This window comes from Zonotrichia albicollis, chromosome 8, assembly GCF_047830755.1.
Source record: "Zonotrichia albicollis isolate bZonAlb1 chromosome 8, bZonAlb1.hap1, whole genome shotgun sequence".
Taxonomy (NCBI): domain Eukaryota; kingdom Metazoa; phylum Chordata; class Aves; order Passeriformes; family Passerellidae; genus Zonotrichia; species Zonotrichia albicollis.
In genome coordinates, this window is record NC_133826.1 from 33,816,329 (window position 1) to 33,841,872 (window position 25,544).

At 48.1% G+C, this 25,544-nt stretch overlaps 1 protein-coding gene and 1 long non-coding RNA gene across 2 annotated transcripts in view; one reads left to right on the forward strand and one right to left on the reverse strand.

Moving 5' to 3' along the window:
* The window catches only part of LOC141729888 (uncharacterized), a 751,946-nt gene that overhangs the window by 185,989 nt on the left and 540,413 nt on the right, over positions 1-25,544 (reverse strand). The window lies entirely within an intron of this gene.
* LOC141729780 (unconventional myosin-VI-like) overlaps positions 12,658-25,544 on the forward strand; it is a 63,871-nt gene continuing 50,984 nt past the window's right edge. The window contains 5 exon segments of the mRNA XM_074545508.1: positions 12,658-12,909; positions 14,284-14,373; positions 16,410-16,574; positions 21,039-21,119; positions 23,725-23,905. Coding sequence (XP_074401609.1) covers positions 12,658-12,909; positions 14,284-14,373; positions 16,410-16,574; positions 21,039-21,119; positions 23,725-23,905 — 769 coding nt within the window.

Sequence of the window (25,544 nt, forward strand, 5' to 3'; positions counted from 1 at the left end):
ATCCCCTTGATTCCATGAAGCCCTGCCATGCTACAATGGCCCCTTGGTTATACAAGGCCCTGCAGTGTCACAATGGCCCCTTCGTTCCAGTGGGTCCTGAAGTGTCCTAATGGTCTCCGTGGTTCCATGAGGCCCCACAATGTCACAATGGACTTCTGGTTCCATGAGCTTTCGTACCGCCAACAACAGTCTTCCTTGGTTCCACAGTGTCACAATGGACCCTTTGCTCCATGAGTTTCAGTAGCGTAACATGGACACCTTGATTCCATGAGGTTCTGCAGTGTCACAGTGATCTCCTTGGTTCTGCGGCCCTGCTGTGGCTGCTGTGTAACAATGGACCTGTGGTACCATGAGGTTCCATATTGTCACCATGGATTCTTTGTTTCCACAAGGCCTTGCTGGGCCACAATGGCCCCTTGGTTCCATGAGGTTCTGCACTGTCAAAAATTATCTCCTTGGTTCTGCAGTGTCACAATGGACCCTTGTTTCCATGAGAGGCCTGGGCTCCCACAGCCCTTCACAGACCACTATGGCCTCTCTGAGTTCCCCATGGCCCTTCATGGCCCCTCAAAGCCCTTCATGGCCCCTCAAAGCATTTCATGGCCCCTCATGATTGATGGTCCCTGAAAGCCCCTCACGGTCCCTCATAGCCCCTCATGGTCCCTCACAGCCTCTCACATCCCGCTCATGGCACCTCATGGCCCCTCACAGCCCCTCATGGTCCCTCACAGCCCCTCATGGTCCCTCACAGCCTCTCATGGCCCCTCACAGCCTCTCATGGTCCCTCACAGCCTCTCACAGCCCCTCATGGCCCCTCACAGCCCCAGGCCTGGGGCTCCTCTCAAAGGAGAAAGGGTCAGGCCCTTGTTCTCCTTTCATTTCAGTCCTTTCAGAGCCACGAGTGCAGAAAGGCTGAAATGGAGCCTTTACCCAATGTTTCCCTCAAGGTTAACTGCGGGCTGAAGCTCTGTGCTGGCCCTGGCCCCAGCGCCACCATCCCTGCAGCCACCAGGCCTTTGCTGTCCCCCCGTGTCCGTTCCCTGTCCCCGAGTCCCGCCCGGCTCTGGCAGCAGCAGCAGCCGCAGCGCAGGGGGCGCCGGCCCGGCCCAGCCGGGGCTCCCGGCCAGGAGCAGCAGCAGCGCCGGCCCCTTCCCACCTGCTCCTGCCTCGGCTCCCAAGGGCTTCTTCCAGCTCAGTTCTGGAGCACAGCAACCAGCACCCACACACAGCCCTGACTGCTCAGGGCCCGCCTGTGCTGCCCTGAGCCAGCCCTCAGAGGAAGAAAGGATGGGGTTCCAGCGCTGTTTTCAAGGCTCTTTTACTCACTCTGAGCTGACAGCAGGAGGCTGCTGGTGCCTCTGCCTTGGGAATTGCAGATCATGGCTGCTCTTGGCCGTCTTCTGCTTGCAACCTGAATTTTATCAATACAACTGCACTTGCCTCTTTCAATCACTGCTGCCCACTGTGCTTTTGTGATGGTGAACTCAGGGTTTTTGTCACAGGCATCATGATTAGCAGAGACTGAAATGCTCACAAGTCCTTGAGCACTAAGTCAAGGGGAATGAAAGCCTCACAGACCACTTTTGCAGCACTCAAACACCACCCTGCTGCTGGTGCTATTGAAATAGAATCAACCTACAGAGACCATCACAGAAATTGCCTCTGGAGTGGCAAATCAAATGAAAAAATCCACCAGGACAACGAAAAAACAGAACTTGACTGGCTTCATTGCTTCCTCGGAGCAGCAGAAAATGGAGATGCCCAGAGGTATTTTGCACTGCTGCTGATCCCACTTGGAGCCCAGCCCTCTGCAGAGTCCCAGCGGGAGCCTGAGCCCAGCCCAGGGAGCTCCCAGAGTGTCCTGGAGATTCTTTCTCTGCATTCGGTCAGGCTTGCATTCCCCAGCAAGTCCCCAACAAAACCTCCTGTTTTCTTGGGTTAGAACAGGCACAATGAAAAACTCAGCAATGGCACAAGAAAAAGAAAAGACAAGTTGTCAAGGAATCCAAACATTTGTCTTGCTTTGCTGCAGAAGTTGTACTGCACTCACGGTGTGGAAAGTCAAGAGAAGCTGCAGTTGGGGGCACATCTTGTGACAGAAGCTGCACCTCATTCTCCAGGAAAGGTTATTGAAAAGGGCAGACAGGACTGGGGAGAAGTGAAACAGCTTTCCAGAAGTGAAATAAAAATGGAAAGGAACAATCTGAGATGTTTTCCTGTATTTATTTCTATGCTCCCATTTTCCATGTTGCACTGCTTCTCCATGCCATGAATTCCAAATGCATCTCACCTCTAAGACTGGTGACTTAGCGAGTTTTAGTCAGTGTAAAATACCATGAGCTACACACAGTTTGCCTTGCCCTGGTTTTGTTGGAAAGCAATGCTGGAGCCATCAGTGCAGTGCTTGGGTCAGGCACGAATCCTGCAGGCAGGGAATGTGCCCTGCCAGTGTCTGAGCCTCAGCAGGGACAATGCACAGCAGCGAGCGAGGGATTTGCTGTGCCCTGTGCAGGAGTCAGGTCTCTGGATCTGGGCTCAACACAGCGAAGTTCCTGTGTTTGGACAGACTCGGGGGCTGCCCTGAGGGCAGTGAACAGGAGAGTTCCCTGCTGGGAGAGGCCCCAGCAGAGGAGGGGATCTTGTCTCTCATCGAGACCCTTTAAGGGTCTTCCGGTCTCTTTGAAGTGGAGGTTTTCTCTTTGGGGTTTTTTGGGGGAATCCCCCCACTCCAAGGGTGTTTTTTCCTTCCCATTTTAGGGTGTTTGTGGGGCCGCAGCCACACAAGCCCCTTTCAAGGGGGGATCATGATGGCTTTAAGTTACATTTTTATGGGGCCCCCACTCCAAGCCCCTGTAGGGGATGTTTTGCCTCCCCGGGTGATTTTTGGAGTTCTCTCTACCATCGCTGCTTTAAGGGCCCCCACTATGGTCGGGTCCCACTATAAGTCCCCTTAAAAGGGCAACACCACTCCCTTTGATTCCAGACACTGGAGCCCGGGAGGGGGAGTTGGGGGTCCCAGGGGGGTTTGGGGGTCCTAGGAAGCTTTGGGGGAACCTGGGTGATGGTGATGGGGACTCAGTGCTGGGTATAAACTGTTGTGAGGGGTTCCCGGGAGGGTTTTGTGTATACCGCTGGTTTTGTCGGGTCATGATGGATTTTTGGGGGTTCCCAAGGGGGGTTTTCAGGGGTCCCAAAGCGAGGGATAAGGCGATGCCAGAGAGAACCCAAGGCTGTTTTGGAGTACGTGCTGGCAACAGAGATGCGGATCCCGTGCCAGGTGTGAACCTTCTCAGGGGGATCTTGAGGGATGTTGGGATATCCTGTGCGAATTTTTATATCCTGGGAGGGTTTGGAGGAGTCTGTATGAGCTTTTGCGGTCTTGGGGAGCTTTTGGAGAGCCCAGGGATGATTTTGGGGTGTTCCAGGGGGTTTGGGGTTCCCGGCAGGTTTTGGGGGTACTTTGGCAATGCCGGTGACAAAGCTGGGACCCCGTGCTGGGAATGAGCCCCCTCACTGAGCACAGGCAGCGTCAGCGTGTTCAGGGGGATCCTGGGGGCCCAGGGTGTCACCCCAACTCCCAGGGGACCCCAAATGCTGAGGGACCCCCGAACTGCCCTCAGCGCTGGATCTGCCGCAGGCTGGGGGGCACCAGCACTCAGCTCCCAGCCCCACCATCACAGGGGGGCTGTGGAAGAAATCTGGGGGGGCACGAACAGGTCGGGGGGGACCCCCAAAGTCCTGGGAATGGGGGAACACAGGGGAACTCCCAGGAATCCCATGTGCGGCTTATGGGGGACCCAGGAGGAGTTTAGTGGGGCTGGGTGGGACATGGGGGACCCCCAGGAGTCTGGGGAGGGGGGAAGAACAGGGTGACCCCCAGGATGGGTTTGGGGGGAACCGGATTGGAGCCTCCAGACACCGAATCCGATGAGGAGAACAACGCCAATGGCAGCGCGGACAGACACAGGGAGCACCAGGGTGGGATTCCCGCTGGATTCCGGCTCTGGGAAGCACGGCATGGTGAGGCGGGGAGGGGAACCCCCATCCCGCTGCTCCCCATTCCCAAAGGGAGGAATAGGGGTCCAGGGGGTCTCTGGGTGAAGGAAAAGGGGGCTCTGGGGGCTGGGAGAGGGGGGATGGACGGGAAGGGAGTGTGGGGGTTGTTGGTGCCGGATAAGGGGGGGGGCAGGGTGGAACCCATGCCCGGGAATGGGGGTGCGGGGGGATGGCGGCGCCAAGGAATGGGGGTTCAGGGGCCCCTCGGTGCTCCGGAACGGGCGATCACAGAGTCCCGGTGCCGGGGGTCCCCCTCAGCTCTCGCCGCCCCCCGGGTCCCAGGAGCACCCCCAGCCCCAGCGCTGGAGCCATCGCGCTGCTCTGCTGCGGCCCCGCCCCCTGAGCCGCCTCCGGCCCCGCCATTGGCGCCGCTCTTTTCTGCCCGCCAATGGCGACCCGAGTCTGCAGTGACGTCACCAGTCACTGCAGTCTGCAGTGACGTCACCGATCGCCGGGTAAAGGGAGGCCTGGGGGTGAGGGGCCCCGGGCTGGCCGGGAATGGGGTCCGGGGGTCCCCGGGCTCATGGAAACGGGCGATCCAGGGTCTGCCAGAGGAGGATACCCGGGAAAGGGGCTGCAGGGGGTGTCGGGGCAGGATAAGGCGGTGCAGGGGGTCCTGCAGCTGGGGAAGGAGATGCGGGGGGTCTCAGTGCCCAGGAATGGGCATTCAAGGGGGTCCCCGGGGGGCTCCCCAAAGCCCGTCCCGAGAGGCAGCAGGAGCTGGCTCAGGAGCTCTGGGCAGAGAAAAGGGGGTGACCCCGGCTTGGGGGGACATGGGAGACTCACACACGCCCCCGGGGGGACACGACCTCCGGGGACCCCTCCTCACCTTGTCCCGCAGGGGAGGCCGAGCCCCAGCCCGGGCAGACGAAGTCCCCGAGCCCCGGCAGCATCCTGGGGGGGCGTGCGGGGCCGGGAGGGGCAGGATCCGGGAAACGGCGGCGGCTGCCGGGGGCCGCGGGTGCCTGGGAACCGCGAACGCGGCGGCGGCGTCTGTGACAGCGGCGCGGCCCCAGCTGCCCGAGAACGCGGCCCTGGTTGGGTGTGCGCAGCCTGGGCTCCTGCAGGCGGCTGCACTGAGCCATTCGCAAAGGGAATTGTTCGCGAGGCATTGGCCTGCGCAGAGAATTCCTACACCTGCAGAGCATTGGCCTCTGCAAGATTCCTACACCTGCAGAGCATTGGCCTCTGCAAGATTCCTACACCTTCAGAGCATTGGCCTCTGTGAAGAGTTCATCAACGTGCTGAGCATTGGCCTGTGCAAAGAGTTCATCAACGTGTAGAGCATTGGCCTGTGCAAAGAGTTCATCAACGTACAGAGCAAGGTTCCCAAATTTCCTTTGAAGGTAAAGATTGACTCAAGTTGAACTTTTTGGTTTTGTCTCATCTGCACTCTAAGAGAGAATGCCAAAGGGAAATACAGGATGGGATATTGCCTGTCTTCTGATGCAGCAGTTCAGTGGTGTGCCCAGCTGAGTGGATGAACAATATATGCTCTACTGATTGTGCTTTATTTTGCACAGAAGAAATGCAAGATTTTCTAAATGTACTAGTCTATTCATTTTTTCCCTATAGTGATTGCCTAAGCTGTTTAAAGGTGAAAAAATTCTGTTCAAGTTTCAGTGGGTGGTTATCATCTGTTTATTAAAATTATTAGGGAGATGCCTCTGAATTGCTGGAGCAGCCTGGCTGTCTTCAGCTGACATTCTGGCCAGAAGCCTTGTGAACACATCAGAGAACCCACACAACAGGAATTCCATCCTTGGGGAAGGAAAGGGCTTTCCTTATGTCAGGTTGCACAAAGCTTCTGCTCCTGGACAATTCCTGGCATGGCACATCCCCTTCTCTGGAAAAAAAACAGTTGCAGTTTTGTTCCACTCTCATAATTGTAAATTATTTCCTCCTTCTAAAAAATGTAAATCCAGCCTCATTCACTTTAGACATATGGACCCTTGTTCTGCCACTGCAGATTTGGGAGAAAATGCATTTGACCACTGTTTTCCCATTTTCAGAGACCTTGGAGAGGACCCAAAAATCCCCCAAGATGGGGTTTGGAGGCCTCATCACATAACCAGCTGGTAGAGGCTGCAGGTTCAGGGCTCAGTGGGGTGGAGACTGAGGACAGAACAGGAGTAGCCTGGCAGGGGCTGAAGCGTGGTTTCAGAGAGGCTGGAGCTTTTCTTCCTAGAGGATATAAGCATGAGAAGGAAATAATGGCACCAAGGGCAGCTGGGGAGGCCCAGACTGGCACCAGGAGAAAGGAATTTCCCTGGCAGGGCAGGGCTGTGGTGCAGCACGTCCCCAGCAGGAGCCTGGAGCAGCCCAAGGCTCTGTGTGGGCAGGCAGAGTCAGGCAGGAGGCAGAACTGTCAGCAAAGGAAGGGCCCAGCCAGGTGGGGCAGCCGGGGGATGCCGACAGCCTGCAGAGACAGAGGCACAGGGCAGGGACACCGTGGGACAGCCTGGGCTGTACAGGGCACAGGGATGGGCAGCAGCTGCAAGACAGCCCTGCCAGAGCCACCTTGGGCAGCACTTTGGCCATGGCTGCTGGCCCTGGGCCTGAGGCCATGAGGGGACAAGTGACCCTTGCAGGGCTGGGGCCTCATTGCCTCCTTGTCCCTGCTCAGCAGCCTGGCAGAGGCTGCCCCATGCTCCTGCCCTTGGCATTGCACATCCCCACATGCCAGTGACCATCCCAGGAAGAGCCCTGAGCAAGGAGGGAGGGACAGCATCTGCCTGGCCAGGGGCTGGGGCTCAGGCCTTGGCCCTTGGCATTCCTCAAACACATCCAGGTTTTTGCTCAGCACCAGAGACGCCTTTGTCTTGCGTGTCCCCACCTGTCATCCCTGCCTCCAGTGTTCTGCTCTACCTGGAGAAAACTTTCTCAGTTGTGTCCCTCAGTGAGACCCATTAAAACTTCAAGAAAATTTGGCATTTAAATTTAACTTAGTGTTCTTGAGAAGTTTTTTGAATGCTCTCTGGGACTGAGTCTGATGTAAACAGCCCCAGAGGTTCATTAAAGTCCTTGTGCTGTGTCTGTGCTCCTGTGCTGGGCTGGGCTCCTGGCACAGAAGGAGCCCTTGGAAACCAAGAAGAACTCAAAAAGACATTTCTCCTGATGAGCAGCACTTCTCCCAGCCCAGCAGGGCTGAGGGGCACTGCCTGCAGGTGTCTGAGAGCAGTGAAGCAGAAGGAAGCTCAATGCAGCTGCAAGGACAATTCTGCACTCATTCATGGAGAAATCTTCACAGCTTTTGACACAGTCAATCTCTGGATGCAGGGATCTCCTAAAGCTGGAGATGGCAGGACTGGCATGACTGTAAGGATGGCTCTGCTGCTGTTTCTGCTTTGGGGGAGGATGTGCTGCAGAGCGGGGCTGCCCTGGGCACCGTCAGAGGGACAGGGCAGGACGGCTCCTGCTGCCAGGGACGGCTGCAGGGGGTGAAGCTGGGGCTGCAGCCAGAGCTGCCCAGGGCTGTCCTGCAGAGCAGCTCCTGCAGCCCTCAGGGCTCTTGGCCAGCCCAGGGCATGTGCCACCTGCCAGGGGCAGCTCTCAGCCTGCCTGGCACCTCCCCATGAATGCTGCAGGGGAGCAGTGGGTGCAAGAAGTGACTCCTGCAAGGGCAGCTCCTGCTGCTTTGGAGAGGGTGATGTATGGGCCAGGGCTGCTCAGAGCTCCAGCTCATGCCCAGCTCATTTCTGAGGGGACTTTTCATGAGCTCATTCAGGGCTCAGGTTTCCTGCTTGTGTCTCTGCTTTCCTGAATCTGTGCTCCCACTTTTCCCTGCCTCAGCTTGGTGGCAATGGAAACTCAGCTGTGCAGGGCAGAGCAGGGGCTGAGGCTCTTAAACCATCACACTGAGTTTTCCTGTGAACCTCAGCAAGTGCCTGCACCTGCCCAGCCTCCAGATCCATGCAGCATCACCTTTCCATGATGCCCAGGCTGGGGGAGCTGTTCTTTATTCCCTGCAGGGCTGAGCAGCTGCAGGGCAGGGCTGGCCCAGGGGCTGGGCTGGGCTCTGGCAGCTCTGGCAGGGAAGGAGCCTGGGGCCACAGGAGCAGCTCGGGCTGGGACAGCTCCAGCAGCAGAGCCGTGGGCAGGGAGGGAGGGCGGCAGTGCTGAGGGAAGCCCTGCTGCAGGGCAGATGTGGCACCTGCCGGGCCTGCCCTGCAGGGCACACACTGTCGTGAGCAGCACAGCTCTTGTGTCCCCTCGCAGCCAGCACAGCCCTCAGCCCGGGGGCTCGGGGCCCTCAGTCCCTCCTGGGCCGGCAGAGCAGCCCCAGAGATGAAGGGCATCTCTGCGGCCCTGTGCCCATTCCCTGCTGACCAGGGCCTGAGGGCCACTGTCCTGCCCTGCTGCTGCCTGGCAGGGGCTGGCCAGGGCTGGCCAGGGAAAGGCTTTTCCTCAGGCCCGGCTCTCTCTCTCTCCTTGCCTTGCCCAGGTGCTGCTGACATTGCTGAGGGGGCTCTGTGCAATGGCAGTTCCAGCTGCAGGGCCAGGCCCAGCCCTTGGGCTCCTCCTGTGCAGGCTGAGCACAGCAATGGGGTGTCCCAGCTCCCTGTGCCCAGGCAGCTCTGGGCAGGGCAGCCTGGGAGGCTGGCAATGAGCCCACTCTCCTCAAGCAGTGCCATGGACAGGACCCTTGGTGTGTCCTGGGGATGCCACCCAAGCTGTCAGCTGCCTCCAGGGGACACTGGGGCACAGGAGTGTCCTTGGCTAGAGGGGGCTGAGACTGAGACAGGCTGAGACAGTTTGCTCTGCTGTGGGTCCCACTGCTCTCAGCTGTGTCAGGCTGATTTCTAGGGGAACACAGAGAATGCCCTGGATCGCAGAAAAGGCAGCTGGGAAAAGATGGATTGAGAGAGCAGCTCCCCTGCGCGGGGGTGTGAACGGCCCTGGAATCCGGCTATCTGGTGAGGGGCGAAGGCCAGGGCCCCTCCGCATCAGAAAACAGCCCCCCTCGGCGGCTTTGGCCTCGGGCTGAGCTGGGTGTTAGCTCGGAGCAGCGTGGTGAGAGACGAATTAGGAGGCGACCACTTGCTGGGGGTAAACTGTCGGTTTATTACAGAAGAACCAACAAAGGAGGGGAAACACCCAGCAAATGGCCCCAAACAAGGGGCAGGAGAGGGTTTTAAGGGAAAAGGGGGGAAGAAGGCAGGGAAACCCGGCTATCCAATAGAAATACATATTTGGAGGTACGAAACATAACTGATACACTAAAGTAACCAACTGTTATAAATCATAGGAGGGGCTCCGGGGCTACAGCCAACCATACCTCCTAGAGAAAGGAAAATTCTCGAAACCTGGGAGGAGAAAAAGAGTGATTGACTGACCCCAAGGAGGAAACAACTTTCACTTTATAAGAGAAACCAAGGGAGGAGCAGTTTCATTTCCATAGCAACATAACTGGCAGGGTAGCAGCAGGAAGTAATACAGAAAATGGGGGGAGCAAACTAACGAACTTAAGAACACACCACAGCATCTCCCCGTTTCTTATCAAATAAAATTAAAATTTTCTATGCAACTCAAAAGGAAGGTGTCTGCGGCTTGTCCTGCCAATCTTCGCTTTCTTCGAGCTGGAGTTCGCTAGCCCACTTACGTTCTTGAGGCAGCTCTGTGGATCCCTCTTCATCTGAATCTCCTCCGGCTTCTGAGGAGAGGTCCTCCAGCTCAAAATGTTCCTCCAGAGGAAGTGCGGCATGATTGACAGTCGTTGAGGTGGCTTTAGCTATTAGTCCTTTGATCAAACTACGGATCAGTACGATCAAAATGCAAAATACAATCAAGCTCAAAACCACTTTACAAACTGATTCTAACACCGAACTGGCCCACCCGCTAAGGCCCCAAGCCTTGAATATGTCCCCCAGCCAGTCTGATGTCTCTTGCCTGACCTGATGGACGAGGTCTTGGAGTTTTTTGATGGAGTGTCTGGCGTCCTCGGCCCGAGAGGACAGGTTCAGACAGCAGAGGCCCTCAAACTCCTCACAGTGATGGTGATGGAGCAGTAGTAGAAAATCTATTGCTGCTCTGTTTTGGAGCGTTGCCTTCCTTGTAATTTCCTCGTCCTTAAGGAGGTCGTATAACGCGGCTGAAGTATAATTGGCTTGTTTAACCACCCAACACTCCAGGCGGCCCAATTCACCCAGAGATTTCGCCACCGATAACCATGGCAATAAAATGGTAAAGGCGACGGATTTAGAATGAGACCAATGGGTAACTTTATCATCACAATCTTCAGTGAGATCTTTAAGATCTCTTTTAGATCTGGCCAATTCGGATGTGATGTTATTCCTTTTCCAATTGATAATTTGGGTGATGTTGGGGGTAAACAGCGTCAGCCGGCCAAATGTGCACGGCCCTCCGATCAGACCAGAGGGGATGCCTGCCCACGCTCGATCGCCACAAATCAAGAACACCCCCCTGGGAAGGGCATAAGGGGTCCGCTTGGTAGAGGTGGGGCCCATGATTTTTAGAACAGCGCGGCACCACTGGCTCGCTTGATATTGTTTCTTTGTCTGCCGGACCACCTCACTGCCCTCATATATGGGGGCATAACTATATTCAAACTGAAAACAAATTGAGGAGTTGGCGGAACCGAGTAGATGCAGTTCTGTGGGCTCGGAGGGCGCAGGACTGAGCCTAGCTACTCCACTTCTCCAGGCATTACTGGGTTCAAAACCGGGGAGGAAAGTTAGGCTCTGGGCCAAAACGGGGGAAAGGGCAGACTGGAAGGCAGGGGGGAACTCGCCTGGGGAGAAAGGGATCCCCACAAGGCAAGACGACATCGGGTCCTCTGCTGCGCCGGTGTCGAGGCATATACCGTCCTGTCCTAATGATTGGGCCAAGGCACGCCAGACGTTGATTTTTGGCTGGGGGATGACCCACGGCTCCGCAGGTGGCAGAAGGAATCCGCAGGTCATCAGTATGGTCAACAACAAACAAGGATTGAGAGCCAGCGTAGTCAATTCGAAGACCATTCGGGGAGATAAAACTGAAATGAAAGGAGAGCCGTAAAAGTATGCAGGATTCACAGATATGGTTCCTCTCCAAACAACCAATTTAAGTAAAACTCACGAGGGGTAATGGTTGGAGCCGGGGGGAAAAAGGAGGAAAGGTGGTATAAAAGATCAAGGGGTGGAGGAGAAGCTGGGGGAGAGGGTTCTTCAGTAACTGGAGTGAGATCTGGAGAGAATGAGGAGGATTGATGGGATAGTTTCTTCCGCCGACGCCAAAATGCTTGCCGGACCTGTGGTACTGCCTCCTTCTTGATCCCCTGCTTCGGGACGAAGGGCCTGACCCACTTAGATGGTACCCACTTGGGACCCGAGGGAGTGGACACGCAGGCATATCCCCTCCCCCAAGTTACCAGGTCAAAGGGGCCCTCTGTCTGCCAGGTCTCCGGATCTTTTACAAGAACCGGTGGCTTGGTTTTAGGCTGCAGCTGCTGGTGACTGCCGAAATGTCGGACTATTGGAGGGTTTTGGCTGTCAAAAGAGCAATTCAGGAAGTTGAGTGTATACAATGCCCTTGATAGCCGGGCTTGGGGGGTCTCTGCCTTCATCGTCGGTTGTTGCCGGGATAGGACTTTCTTAAGGCTCTGGTGAGCTCTTTCCACCATGGCTTGGCCTGTCGGGGAATAGGGGATGCCGGTTTTATGCACTATTCCCCATTGCTGCAGAAAGCTTTGCAGCTCCTTGGAAACATACGCAGGGCCGTTGTCTGTTTTTAAGGTCCTAGGGATGCCCAAGACAGCGAATGCCTGGAGCAGATGCCTTTGAACATCCGCTGCCCTTTCACCTGCGTGGGCAGAAGCATAGATCGCCCTGGAAAAAGTATCCACTGAGACGTGGACGTAGCACAATCGGCCAAAAAATGGAATGTACGTTACATCCATCTGCCACAGCTCGCAGCTTGCCAAACCTCGGGGATTAGCCCCTGAGGCTACGGTAGGCATTTGATCTTGCTGGCATTGGGGACATGTGGCCACTATTGCCTTGGCCTGCTCCTGCGTCAGATTGAACTGACGAACCAGGCCAGGGGCATTTTGATGGAACAGTTGGTGGCTGATTTTAGCCTGACTGAACACATCTGGGAGGGGGGCCTGTGAAACGGCAGCCGCCGCTAAAGAATCGGCGCGACGGTTACCCTCTGCAATGAACCCAGGTAGATCTGTGTGTGATCTCACATGCATAACATAGAATGGATGCTCGCGGTTGGAAACTAATTCGACGAGCCTATTCAGCAATTCAAATAATCTCTTATTAGTGATCTCTTGAAGAACAGCTGACTCAGCTCGAGACACTACACCTGCGACATATGCAGAATCCGTGACCAAATTGAAAGGTCCAGGGAATTTCTGAAATGCCCTGACGACTGCGTCTAACTCAGCAACTTGTGGGGAGCCCTCTACAACCGCAACATCAGTCTCCCACTGCTGAGTCTGAGGATCCTCACATCTGCACCCGTGTCCAGAAGACCCCTCACTAATTTCCTGTCCCCGCCCAACGAAAGTTGACATGTCAGGCGGGGCTTCTCCCTCCCTACCAACTGTGTCCAGGCCACGGTCAGAGGCGAGTCCTTCTCCATCGGGCTCGAGCAATGGTCTTTATCTGGCACAGGAATGGCCTGAGCAATGACTTGTCCCTTAGGGAGGAAAAGCGGGGGTCGGACACAATACAGCCCTACCGCAAAGCGGTCCCGGTCGGTAGTTACCAGACCAGGGACTATGTGGATGTCTTGCGGTGTGTGCTTTGTGTCTCCGACGACAGTCCACCTGCATTGTCCCAGTTTCCTCCAGCGACCCGGGTGTTGCAAGTCGACAGACACCAGCTGCAAATTACTGCTAGGGAGGTAAATGCTCCTAGTTAGCTGCAGCCTGTAAGGGGAAACAGAGGACATGGTGTTAAGTACAGGTTTGGGCAGAATATCACAGGTAAAGTGTTTCGAATCCGATAGGTACATCAAATCTGGCAAGGTGTGTGGCGGTTCTCCCTCGTTTCTTCTCTCCCTGGATGATGATAAACAGCCCGCCACATTTCTATCCACGCGCAGGGAGGGACTGCGCTCCAATCCTAGTTTTTTTTCTTTTGATTCTCCTCCTTTTCCCGCTGCCGCCTCCATTCCATGTAGTCTTGCCGCATAGGGCACTGTGGCATCCAATGTCCCATTTTACCACAGAGATGACAGGGGTGGGTTGCCGATGTTCTCTTGCCCGCCCCAGGTGTTGGAGGGCCGGCAACGGGGGCAGCTTCTCCCTCTATGCAGTCCTGCATGGGGCATTCAGTAAAAACCATGGAAGCCCTCTTAGGCCGTGATGACAGGGAGACCTGACGTACCACGACATCTATCATGGCCTCTACTGTAGGCCTAGGACTACGAGGGAGAGTCTTTATAGCTTTGCGGCACTCAGCGTTTGCATTGCTATATGCCATTCTCTGGAGCATCATTTCCCTATCGTCATCCCCGAGCGCCTGTGCTTCCACATATCTGTAGAGGCGCTCCATAAATTCCATGTATGGTTCATGCTCTCCTTGCAAAACCTCATCATCCTCCCATTGGGAAGTAACTACTTCCAGCTTGAAGAAAGCTCGTTCAGCTGCTCGGGCCGTCTCCATCAGCTGGGAGGGGAATAAAGCTCTAGCTTGTTTTGCCCCTTCTGCCCACTGCCCTTCACCCAAAAGATGATCAAGGGAAATTATCAAGCCATCTGTATCATGGGACACGCTTTGATTACCCCAAAGACTCGGGAGTATCTCCAATATTTCCCTCCCCCATTCCCTCACCCAGACTCTGAATTCCATAGGCCTTATAAGGCTGGAGAAGAGTGCCCTCAGATCTGCCGGAACTAAATCTCCCTGGGAAAGGGTATTATGTAACAAACCCCAGAAGTATTCTGACCTTCGGGAGTAGTCTTTCTGTGCCTTGCACAGTTCTTTAATCTGTGCCTCTGCTAAGGGCACCCACCGAGCCTGAAGGGTTCCCTCCCCGCCCAGGTTATAGGTAAACGGGGCCGCTTCTAGTAAAGGCATTTGCTGTGGCTTGTGGCCAGGCACTGCCCCCCCGCCCTCCGTAGGCACTGCCCCCCCCCCCCGAAGACACCCCGTGGGAATGGGGGGGGAGGGAGTTGGAACCGAAAGTGGAGGAGGTTGAGGTGGGCGGGGTTTGGCGATGACGTAAGGGGAGGGAGTGTGCAAGGCCATCCACCCCGCTCCCCCCCCTGTGCAGCGTTCGGAGGCGGAGGGGAAAGCGAAAGTGAAGCGGGGGAGGAGGGAACGGGAGGCTGAACCGGGGGAGAAGTTTGAGGGGAAGCTGAAGGTCTCTCAGAGTACGGAGGAGCGAGCGGGACGGGGGGAGGATATGAGGGAGGGGGGATTGGGCAAGGGCTGTGTTCAGGGTAAAGGAAAGGGTTGCCACTTGAGAGAAAAGGGGTAGTAGAAGAAGAAGAAGCTCTGTCGCCATCTTGGACGGTGCTAAAATGAACAGACTTAGGGGTTACAACCGGGGACTTGGGAACTGGGGTAGAGGGTAAGGATGTAGGAGGAACTTGGCCAGGGCTCCTCGTACGGGGAGGCTGAGTCGGTCGAGAGGGAGCAGGGACAGCATGGAAACCCTGCTTTTTGTTGGCCTTCAAAATCCCTCTAGAGGGCTCATGCCTATGGGGAGAGGGAGAGGGTTGGGGGGTAAGGGAAGCCGAACGGGGGGATCGGGGACAAGCAGGGCTTTTCTTAAGTTCCCCGGACGAAGAGAGTGTTTTGAGCACTCTGTTCGCCCAAAATGCCACAGTTGCTAATTTTGTCTCCCCAGAATCAACTGCTTGTTCCAATTTTGCCAAAACGGCAGTCCAAAGGTGTGGCTGTTTTGCAAGTTCTGGGGAAATTTCAGGGAACTTAGAAAAGATCCACTTAGTTAAGAATTTTAATTCTTGCTTGGGGGCCTTCTGGCCACCTCCAAGCAGTAAACCCTTTAGAATATAATAAACCTCCTTCTGGGATTTTCCCAAACTAGCACCCATAAGTGCCTTTATAGTACAGGAACTGCCAATACTATAAAGGGGGGAAAATTCCTCTGATGGTACAAACCACCACCTGAAAACAACAGAAAGCCACTTTCCACCAGCCCCTGCCCCCCCCCCCTACTGTCCCCAAGTCTGGGGCTTCAGTAAAAGGAAAAAAATTCAAGGAAAGAGGGTGGAAGGGTGGGTCCCCAAGGCAGGGCATGCACCCCCAGGGAAATTTTAAAAAGACAAGGGGGAAAGTCGGAAAGGTCCCCAAAGCAGGGCCCGACCTTACCTAATCCGGTGGCAGCAGCAAATGATGAATCAGGAGGGGTATTTTCGTCTCCGGAACGGTCCTCTCTGGGTGCGAGGGTTCCCAATTCCAATCCTACAGGGAGTGCCGCTCCTACAACGGAGCCTGCCCCCCCCGAGGTAGTGCAGCGCCCACTGGAAACTAAAAATTCCACTTCCGAGGGGTCTGTTTTGATTATTTCAGGCCCCAACGTTGGTCCGCCACAGTGCGCGGGGGCGTGTACGGCCCTGGAATCCGGCTATCTGGTGAGGGGCGAAGGCCAGGGCCCCTGCGCATCTGAAGCCAGCACCCCTCGGTGTCTCTTGGCCTTGGGCTGTGCTGGGTGATAGCTCGGAGCAGCGCGGTGTGAGACGATTAAGGAGGCGACCACTTGCTGGGGGTAAACTGTCGGTTTATTACAGAAGAACCAACAAGGAGGGGAAACACCCAGCAAATGGCCCCGAACAGGGGGCGAGAAAGGGTTTTAAGGGAAAAGGGGGGAAGAAGGCAGGGAAACCCGGCTGCCAATAGAAATACATATTTGGGGGTACGAAACATAACTGATATATCAAAGTAACCAACTGTTATAAATCATAGGAGGGGCTCCAGGGCTACAGCCAACCATAACTCCCAGAGAAAAGAAAATTCTCGAAACCTGGGAGGAGAAAAAGGGTTGATTGACTGAACCCAAGAAAGAAACGACTTTCACTTTATAAGAGAAACCAGGGGAGGAGCAGTTTCATTTCCATAGCAACCTAACTGACAGGGTAACAGCAGGAAGTCCTGGGACCTTCCTGAACCATTTAATACAGAAAATGGGGGAGCAACTAACAAACTTAAGAACACACCACAGCAATATACAATAAATGAGCTGGGGAGAGAATTAATGGTAAAGACAATGGTTTTTTCCTAGGCTTAATCTGTATCAGGTATAGATAGTTTTTAATCTTTTTTGAAGCAGTTTCTATTGAGCAAGTCATGATCAGGTAAAGGTAAATTGAAAATCTGAATCTGAAATAGTGCTACAAATATTCAGATAATCAGAAAAATATTTCTTCTTCCTAGAACTCGGTGGTTGGTGGATTTGTGTCACACTACCTTCTGGAGAAATCTAGGATCTGTGTGCAAGGCAAAGAAGAGAGGAATTACCATATCTTTTATAGGCTTTGTGTTGGTGCTCCAGAAGACATTAGGGAAAAGCTATATTTAAGCTCTCCTGACAACTTCAGGGTGAGTAGCAGAGTCAGCATTTGTAAAGTTTGTCATATCGTCATATGTGGATTCTTCATATAGGTCATATTAAAATCTCTATTTATTATCTTTGACAGACTCTTTATAATAAAAAACCCGCATTTTCTTTTTGTTAAATCTGTTTGATCTTGGACTAAAACTACCTGACATTTTTCTTTACTGGAAGAATTCCTATACTTTTTCTCTGTCTTAAAATTGAGGAATCTGTGCTCTTCCAGAAAATGTACTGTTGCATACCCAGCTGTTAGTAATGTTGTTATGGGCTCTTCTAGAGACGTAAAGTGTGAATTTCTTTAGTGCAAATCAAATCTCCTGGTACATATCAGTCAGTTCTTTGCTTGTGTTCTGTCATTTGTTTCCATCTCTCACCATTTCTTGCCTTATATTTGGCTTGGAACATCATGGAAGTGGAATTTTGTTGTTTCCTTAAATAAACAGACAAATCTCGTGGGTTTTGAAGGGTTTTGTAATACAAAGATGTGGAATTACAAGGACATAAGTTAAATGACTGTCATCTCTTTAGACTGCCTTGATCTTAAACGAGATGAGAAGCACTGCAAACAAAGAATTAAGTTATTGTGCTGACTGTTTTCTTTGTTGGTTGATCTTCCTACTTGTTCTAAATAAAACCTGGTCTGTGCTTATAGGTTGCTTTCCCTTTTGTACTCAGTTCCATCAAAATTCAGCAGAGGGCTAGAAGCTTTAAATATACAAATATCCTGGCAGTTTTGTGCAAAGCAGAAAGTGAGACCTGAATCAGTGCACTTGCTGTGGGGAAGGTGGGGGCACCCTGCCCACCAAACAGGAGCTGCTGCCCCTTGGCTTGGCCAAGGCAGTCTCTCCTTATGTTGAGCCAGGAAATGGGCACAGAACTGCACTTCCACATTGTGTGCATTGTACATTTGTACTGTGCTATCAAGGTGATCTTACTCTCTAAAAGCCATGACAGTATTCTTGGACAAGTTTCCTTACTTTCTCTAGGCATTCATAGACCTTACATTATTTCTTTAAATATTTAGTTTGTATCTTTTTATATTTTTTCTATTTGTACTCACCTATGTGATGGAAACTTGTTCTAATGCTTATTAGGAAAGAACTGCTTCCATTCCCTAGAAGGAAAGTTTTTCTTTTGAAACACTCAACAAACACAATACTTAAGAACACCCAACACCATTTATATTTGTAAAATGTGGAGCTAGTTTTCAAAATTTCTTTTTTACTCTGCAGTTACTCCATGCAGTATTCTCTTGTATGATTTAAAGCTAAAATGTTGAACAGATTTTCAAGTACAAGTTTTATTGTGCAGTCACTTTTCCATTAAAATTTATTTCTTGAAGTTAATAGATTTTATTTCTAGAATATGCTGCCTACCCACCTTGGGGATTTTTTTAAAAATCAAGAATTCTGCTCATGAGAGAACCCAAGGTTGTAGATGTCAGGGTCAGACATAAAACCTCCTTAAAATCAGGCTGATTCAGGATAGTACTTAACAGCCTGAGTTCTTTCACAGAGGACATTTTCTTGCATATTTCATGTATAAAGAGTCTGTAGTCATACCAGCCTCATCATACTGTGACCTTTTTTTTGACTTCTGCTAAGACTATAGCTGGCACTTTAGTTTCCATTAAGGATTTTATTGCTTTATCATAAGTTAGTATTTGAATTCTGAGTTTCTTGCATGTGAAAGGTCCACTCTGCATGTTAAACTACAAAACTTTAATGCAGCTTTTTTCTCTCTCTTAAAGTAGATTATCTTTAATTAAAAACCAAACAAACAAAATCTCAGGATATTTTTCATCTTTGTAAGCTTGTAAATGAATTTAAATATTCTTAAAGTTTATTACTCGTATTGCACTAAATTTTCATCAAGTACCATTTTATGGGAGATTTTTAGGAAAACAAAATTGTAAAAGATAATTTTCCTCCTAAATTTGCATTTCTTTTGTCAAGATGATTTTTGTGTTCTTTGTTCTCATTTACTACTTTAGTTTTCATCATAAAATGGTTCTGACTAAGCATACTTGTGTCACTTTTTTTACCACATTTTGTTGACTGCATATCTGTTTCAGAGTTCATAGAAATGCCATCTTTCAAGCTTTTGATAATAGATTGTGATATTACACAAGGCAAAGTTTGATGATTGATCAGTATTTTCCAATCAGTACTAAATTTTACAAGAAAGATATTAATAAAAAACCTTGAACTCTAAAATTGGTTATTTAGAAAAGCTCATCCCTTAAGTCACATTGCATTGGCTCTACTGTGCCCCTTGTCTTGAGCCTTATGGCTTATCAAGGCAAAGTCCAAATTAGGGCCAGCTTGAGTTCTAAGACTCAAGCCTGGTTTCTTTAAAGTACACTTTGTTAGAAATAGGACCATCTCAAATTTAAGGTTTTGTTGTTGTTGTTGTTGTTTTATTTTGTTTCAGTTTGGTTTTGTTTTGTTTTGGGGTTTTTTGTTTTGTTTTGGTTTGGTTTTTTTGGGGGGGTTGTTTTTTTTTTCTTTTTCAAAGAAGCAAAACATTTTTAAAAGATATAGGATAAAGTCATTCTGTTTAATCTTTGGGCTTGCTTCCCTTTGACTTAAGTGATCCCTTGGAATCTCCTCCCCATCCATTTGGCCATCATGGCATGGGGACACACTGCTCTGGGCATATAAACCAAGACACTGCATTGGCTGCACCTGCCTGACCTGTCCTCTGGATTGCAGCAGCACCGATGGCCATCACCTCTGTACTAGTTCATCCTTCCCCTGCAGGTTCCCTGGGGAAGTGAGAATTTACTTGGCCAAGGATTATGCAAACAGCCCTGCAGTTCTGCAGGTTTCTTCCACACCCATTGTCCAGCACAACCCACATGAAAGCATGCAGTCCTGGGGCTCGTGCTTTAGGTTGCCCTGCAGAAGTTTTCAGAAATTCAAGGTCACGAGGAAACCATGGGCTGAACCTTGTAGATCTTGGTGCCTTGGACTGAATCACATGGCTGTGAAAGTAGAGCTGCACAGTAAATCTGGAGTAATTCTGTACCTGGAGAACAGTAAATGGGGATGAGAAGCTGAACTTTTTTCTCATCTAAATTTCAGGAAGAGAAGTGAAATTGCCTTATGTTTGGGTTGCTGAAGTTACAATAGTGTGTTATACTTCACAAAAAAAAGGTCAGGCAAACCATACAAACCAAACCCCAAGTACAATGGCATTTAGATGTACTGTATGATAACCTGAAACTGTGTATTTGTGTTCTTTTAAAAATATAATTTCTCCCCAATTTAATATATAAATTTACTCAAGGTTTTAGCTTTCAAATGAAAGCCATTATCTTGTGATTAAATGTCTTTTATGTAGGTTATCATTTAATACCACACTGGTTCACATTCTCAACCTGTCAGATAAGTTTCCACACTCTCTTTTTAAAAAGTATGACCTTTTTCACTTCCTATCCCCAGTTTCTGGGATCGTGTTACTAATGCTGTAATACAGGGATATATTGTGTTTAAAATACACTGTGATTTGCACTTATTATTGACTGATAAAGAAAACTTCTGTACTTTGTTAAACACCAAGCTAGCTTTGAACAGTTGTCACTTTGTTTTAATATTAAATTTGTCACCAAGTTTTTTCTGCTGTTAGAAATGCTTTGAAGAATATTTTGTGGTTTTGGAATTTTGCATGTAAATTTTAATCAGAGAGTGGAATTGTCTGTGTTCACCTCTTAGAAAACATCTTTGTTCAATTGAAGAGTAAAGAATCAGTTCACTTCCTTCAGACAAAGGGCTCTGTCCAAGCTTTTGGACAGAGTTCTTACATTCAGATGAACAAATCAGTAAGGAAAAGCTGGTGATCCCATTTTTCAGAAAGCAACAGTAATTATTTAAATCTAAATTCAGTGTGATTTACTGAACAGTAAATCTGAGATTACTATACAACATAAGGTGGATATCAGAAGCCAGGTTCAAAATAAGGCTTCTGCTTAGAACATGCTGTAAGCTTTAAATATTCTTCAGACTTTTTAATACACTATGTCTCCTACTACCTATAGAAATACTTGGTGAAGAAAAATTAGTAATTTCACATTACATGTATGCCAGAAAATTAATTCTTTTGGTTCCTAATTTTGGTTGTCTTTTCTGTAGTCCTGGACTCTTTGAATAGGTTTAATAAAATCAAAAAGTAAGAAAATATTGTGTAGCTTATGAATATCCCATTGTGTCAAAAAGTGTTTTAGTTGTCAAAACCAAGAAACTTTCAAAAGAAGTTTGGTACTGTTGCAGTTCTTTAATTTTGTAGATGTAAATAAATATATTTTCAAGGAATGAATTATGAGCACTATTCATGTTGTTTGTATCAAATGGTTAAATCAAGCCATGTAAGGCAAGCTTTAAATAAAAGCATATGTTTTCCTTACTTCTATCTTTAACTATGCATTTCCACTTTTTTTATTATTACAGTATTTAAATCGAGGCTGTACCAGATTCTTCGCTAACAAAGAAACAGACAAGCAGATTTTGCAAAATCGCAAGAGTCCTGAGGTATGTTTTTATCTTCAGTTAGTTTATATTGTTACATAATGGAGATAGAGTTGAAAGTGATTACAATTTTATAGTGTGGAATGAAATGTTCATTTTACACATCTTTATAGAGGGTACTCTCCAAGATGCTGTATTGAGAACTCTGCTTTGGAGTTCAGTCCTAGAAATACATTTTAACATGCATCATAAAATCCCAAATGGAACAGAGTATATAAAATGGTTTCCTCTTCATTTTTGTAATAACATAACACATAATGATGCAGCTTGTCTTCTGTGGAAAACAAAAATCTAATACTTTTGTAATTTTCTTTTAAAAAATCTTAACTACTGGTAGAAATAGGTCAAAAGCCATGTTTTTTCTGGAGCCATTTTTACTACGTGGAGTTTTGAAATGATGCTCCAAACTGTTCTATAAATCAATAGTGCAACCTCACTTCTAGCCACGACTATATTCTCCTCCTCAGTGCACTTGAAAGGTTTTTGTTTTCCCCTTGCTATTAACTGCTAGTTATGCCAGAGCATGGAATTTCCTGGATGAAAGTCTGAAGCTTCAAAACATTTATATCTTCTTGCTCCATCTCTGTTTACATTTTTTAGAACTGGAATTACCAGAATTTGAGCACTTAAACCTTTGAGCTGTTCACATGAGGATACTAAAGAATTTGTTCTGAATTAATAGTATATATGAATTGGAAGTTATTAAAATACTTAATTAAACTTCTACTCTGTTCTCTAATAAAATTTTCTTCTACTCAAAGTATGAAATTCATATTTGTGTAGCTGGAAGGTATTTCAAATACTAATCAAATCCATATTTGTGATTCAGTAGCAGGGCAAGCTGCATATATATCTGACAAAAATAACTTAAGAGCCTCATTCCACCAAGTGGTCATGACCAAGTGGTCATGCCACCAAGAGCCTCATTTCACAACGTGGTCTTGGAGCTTGTGCTCAGCTACAAGGGACTGTATAGATAGTTCCTTTCCTCAAGTCAACATTGTCAAGTCTGCCCCTGGGTTTCTAGTGGTTGTATTATTGTAACATTCAGCATGTAGTCCTGAGTTCTGTTGTTAAATGTAGGCTATTTTTTTAATCAGGGATGATGGAGAATCAGATACAAAAATACTTATTTGACATCATGTGAGGCAGAAGGCTGGTAGATACAAACATATAGGCTAGCATTGGGGAATTTTGCCTCAGTTTACCCAATTTGCCTTTGACAAAGAATTGTAGTGAGTAGGCATAGTGTATCAACATTCACTTATTTTTTCTTCTGGAAGATGAACCTGTGCAATTTTCCGTTATTGATGTGATTTACAGGTGGGTGTTGTCATAAAACTGGTCCTCTGATGGACTTGAAATAAAAGAAGACTTGATTTGAAATAAGTGTTTGTCTAAACTAAAACATATTCACAGAATAGTTCTGAAAGTATATATAAGACATGAAGTAGCAGAACATATGATACCATAATACTTATATGTAACTGCCATATCCATTTGAAGGCTCAACACAGGATCAAAGTTAAATGATATTTAAACCTAGTACAGCTGTTTAGACAGGAAATGTATTGTCTTGTTCAGGTTTTTAAATTGGAAGTTTAGTATTTGCTGTCATTTTACTAAAAATATTAAGATTGTTGTTTTGAATAAAAGTAGCTGGAATAGTCAATTAATACTTCAATTATTTTTGTGTTTTCCTTATCAGGAAGATGAGGTGATCATTTTACATAATTAACATGTAGTTTAATGTTATTGATGTGCCTACATGTGTGTGAAGTGAATTTTTCAGATGCATGTGGTGTTTTGTTTTGATAAAAATCATGTTAGCTTATTTGACAGTAACAAAGCTTTTATTTAGTAAATTATTCTTTTTAATTGATAACATTTAAAAATAAGTGTAAAAATGTAGCTCAGTCTGTGCATGTTTATGTAGTTTTTTTGATTGCATGCAGATGTGTTACTTTCTACTATTTAAACTGGTTTATAGCTAAAATAGCTTTCAATGTATTTAAATTTGAAAAATCAGCAAAATGTCAAATTAGTATTTCAGAACATAGTTAGTATTCTTCTAAGCCATAGACCACTGCAAACAACTATTCTGTTTCTTAATTACACCAAGAAGTTAACTAGTATTTTTCTCTAAATAAGCCTGTTTATAATAGGGAAAATGCTCCTGGTTCTGATTTGTCCTGTACTCCAGTCCTCCTGTCATCCTATTGCAAGGACCTCCATCTTCTTTCAGCTGCTTGGGGTTGGAAAGATTCCTTTGTATTAAATGCTCCAATAGCTGCCTTAGCAAAGTCTTCCTTCCCCCTGCTCATTATCTCATATTTCCCTGTCCTAAGCAGTCACATTCTTTCTAGCTTCTGCTTTCTGAAGACCGTTTGAAGTTTGCTGTGAAATTTAAATTTGAAGATCATGCTTCCAAGTATCAACAATTTAAATTAAGGTTCTTGTGAAGCCTATATTGTATGAAGAACTTGGATCTACTTAGTTTGGCATGCTTCTGTATGCTTTTTGATATGACTTATCCTTGACTGGAAATACTTGCTTACATTTACTTTAAAGCACTTACATAGAATTTTTGGTTTTTCGTGTTTTATAGTATCTTAAAGAAGGTTCCTTGAAGGATCCACTTTTAGATGATCATGGAGATTTCAACAGAATGTGCACAGCCATGAAAAAGATTGGACTGGATGATGAAGAAAAACTTGATCTTTTTAGAGTAGTGGCTGGTGTCCTTCACCTTGGAAATATCGATTTTGAGGAAGCTGGGAGTACTTCAGGTTAGATCAAATTAGAAATTATTTTTCCTAAAAATACTGAAAATGCCTCTTGATTAGAGACTTTCCCTTTGCATGTGAATTACTGCTTTTGAAAGCTTGTGTTCATGGGTAATTCCATCTTAATTCACCCCATTTTGAAGTCAAGTTTATCTGTTTGTTTTAAAGTTGTACTTCTTTCCATGCTCTGAAAGCAAACAGGTTTGCACTGAAACTGTTCAAGAACCTATTCAGTGAAAAGTTTCATATAAAGAAAAGAGCCATTATGCATTTTAATGACAGCTTTAAAGTCCAACTTCTCTCTAATATCACAAAAAGATCTTGACATTAGAAATTAGTAACTCCATCTGTAGGGAAAGGCATTATGTCCTTCGGCTTCCAAAAATAACATCATGTTAGTGTTATAAATAGACTCAAGAGGAGTGAAATTTCCAATTTGAATTTATTAATTCAAGGCATACAGCATAAGCAAAAGTTTCAGCGCTGGACGGCAGGGGAGTCTCCGCTCCACCAACTGCTGCACCCTCATCCCCAACGTCCCCCTTTTTAAGTTCTTAGTGCTTCCGGACTGCTGTGTCATTTTGAAGTACTCTGCGCTTGCGTTGATTGTTGCTAGGGGGTCTTCTCTCACCTCCTGGTGGTCGATGATGAAGGTCTTGGTAGTCTTCCTCGGTTGTGTCCTTTGACCTGATTCCATATTTGGTAGAAGAGCTTCGCCCTTTCTCTTATAAAACTTACTTAAGATCTTATGATTACCACGCGATTATGCAGGCAAAAAAAGAATTATGTAAGTTAAATAAATCAAACAGGAACTTAACCACATCCTCTATTTTTGAGGTTTTTTTTGTGTAGCAAGCTAGACAAACACTTAATCACATCTTCTATTTTTAAGGTTTTCTGTGTAACGAACAAGAGGTTTTATCTGTTTCAATCCCCCCTTTCTCTTTTATCCTCTTGTTCGTCAAACCTAGCCAATGCGTATCGACTTAGTTCTAAGTATTCTCCCCCTTCGGCTCCCCGCAAAGCTTTGTATTCTGAGCGTATCACCATAAGGTGAGCTGCTTCCAGCCTCCCTTTAACAATATTCACTATTATATTAAAAAGGCAAAGTCCAAACATAAGTCCCAACATTAACAGTATTACTGGTCCTGCAATAGTTGACAACAAAGTAATAAGCCGGGGGAGTAATTGAACCAAGTTTCATACCAGCTCTGTTGAGCTTCTCTTTCTTTTTTCCTCTGTTCTAACCTTTCTCTAAGTTTTGCCATTGAGTCTTGGATGACCCCACTCTTGTTGACGTATGAGCAACATTCCTCTCGTAAGGCCATGCATAGCCCTTCTTGCTGTAATAATAGAAGGTTTAGTCCTCGCCTATTTTGTAATGCTACTTCTGCCAGGGAATCTAAGGATTCTGTGAGATCTCTTATGGATTCTTCAATTCTCCTTCAATCTTCGTCTACAGATAGTCTAAGTTCTTGAAACCCTTTATGTTGTTGTACTAATGAGGCTACTCCTGTTCCTGTTCCAATTGCTCCGACTCCCAATAACATGGCTGCCGTGAGAGTGGTGAAGACTTCCCTTTTTACTAAGTGATGCTCTGGCCCCTGATATTGATCATAAACGTAGTCAGGTGAGTGGTAAG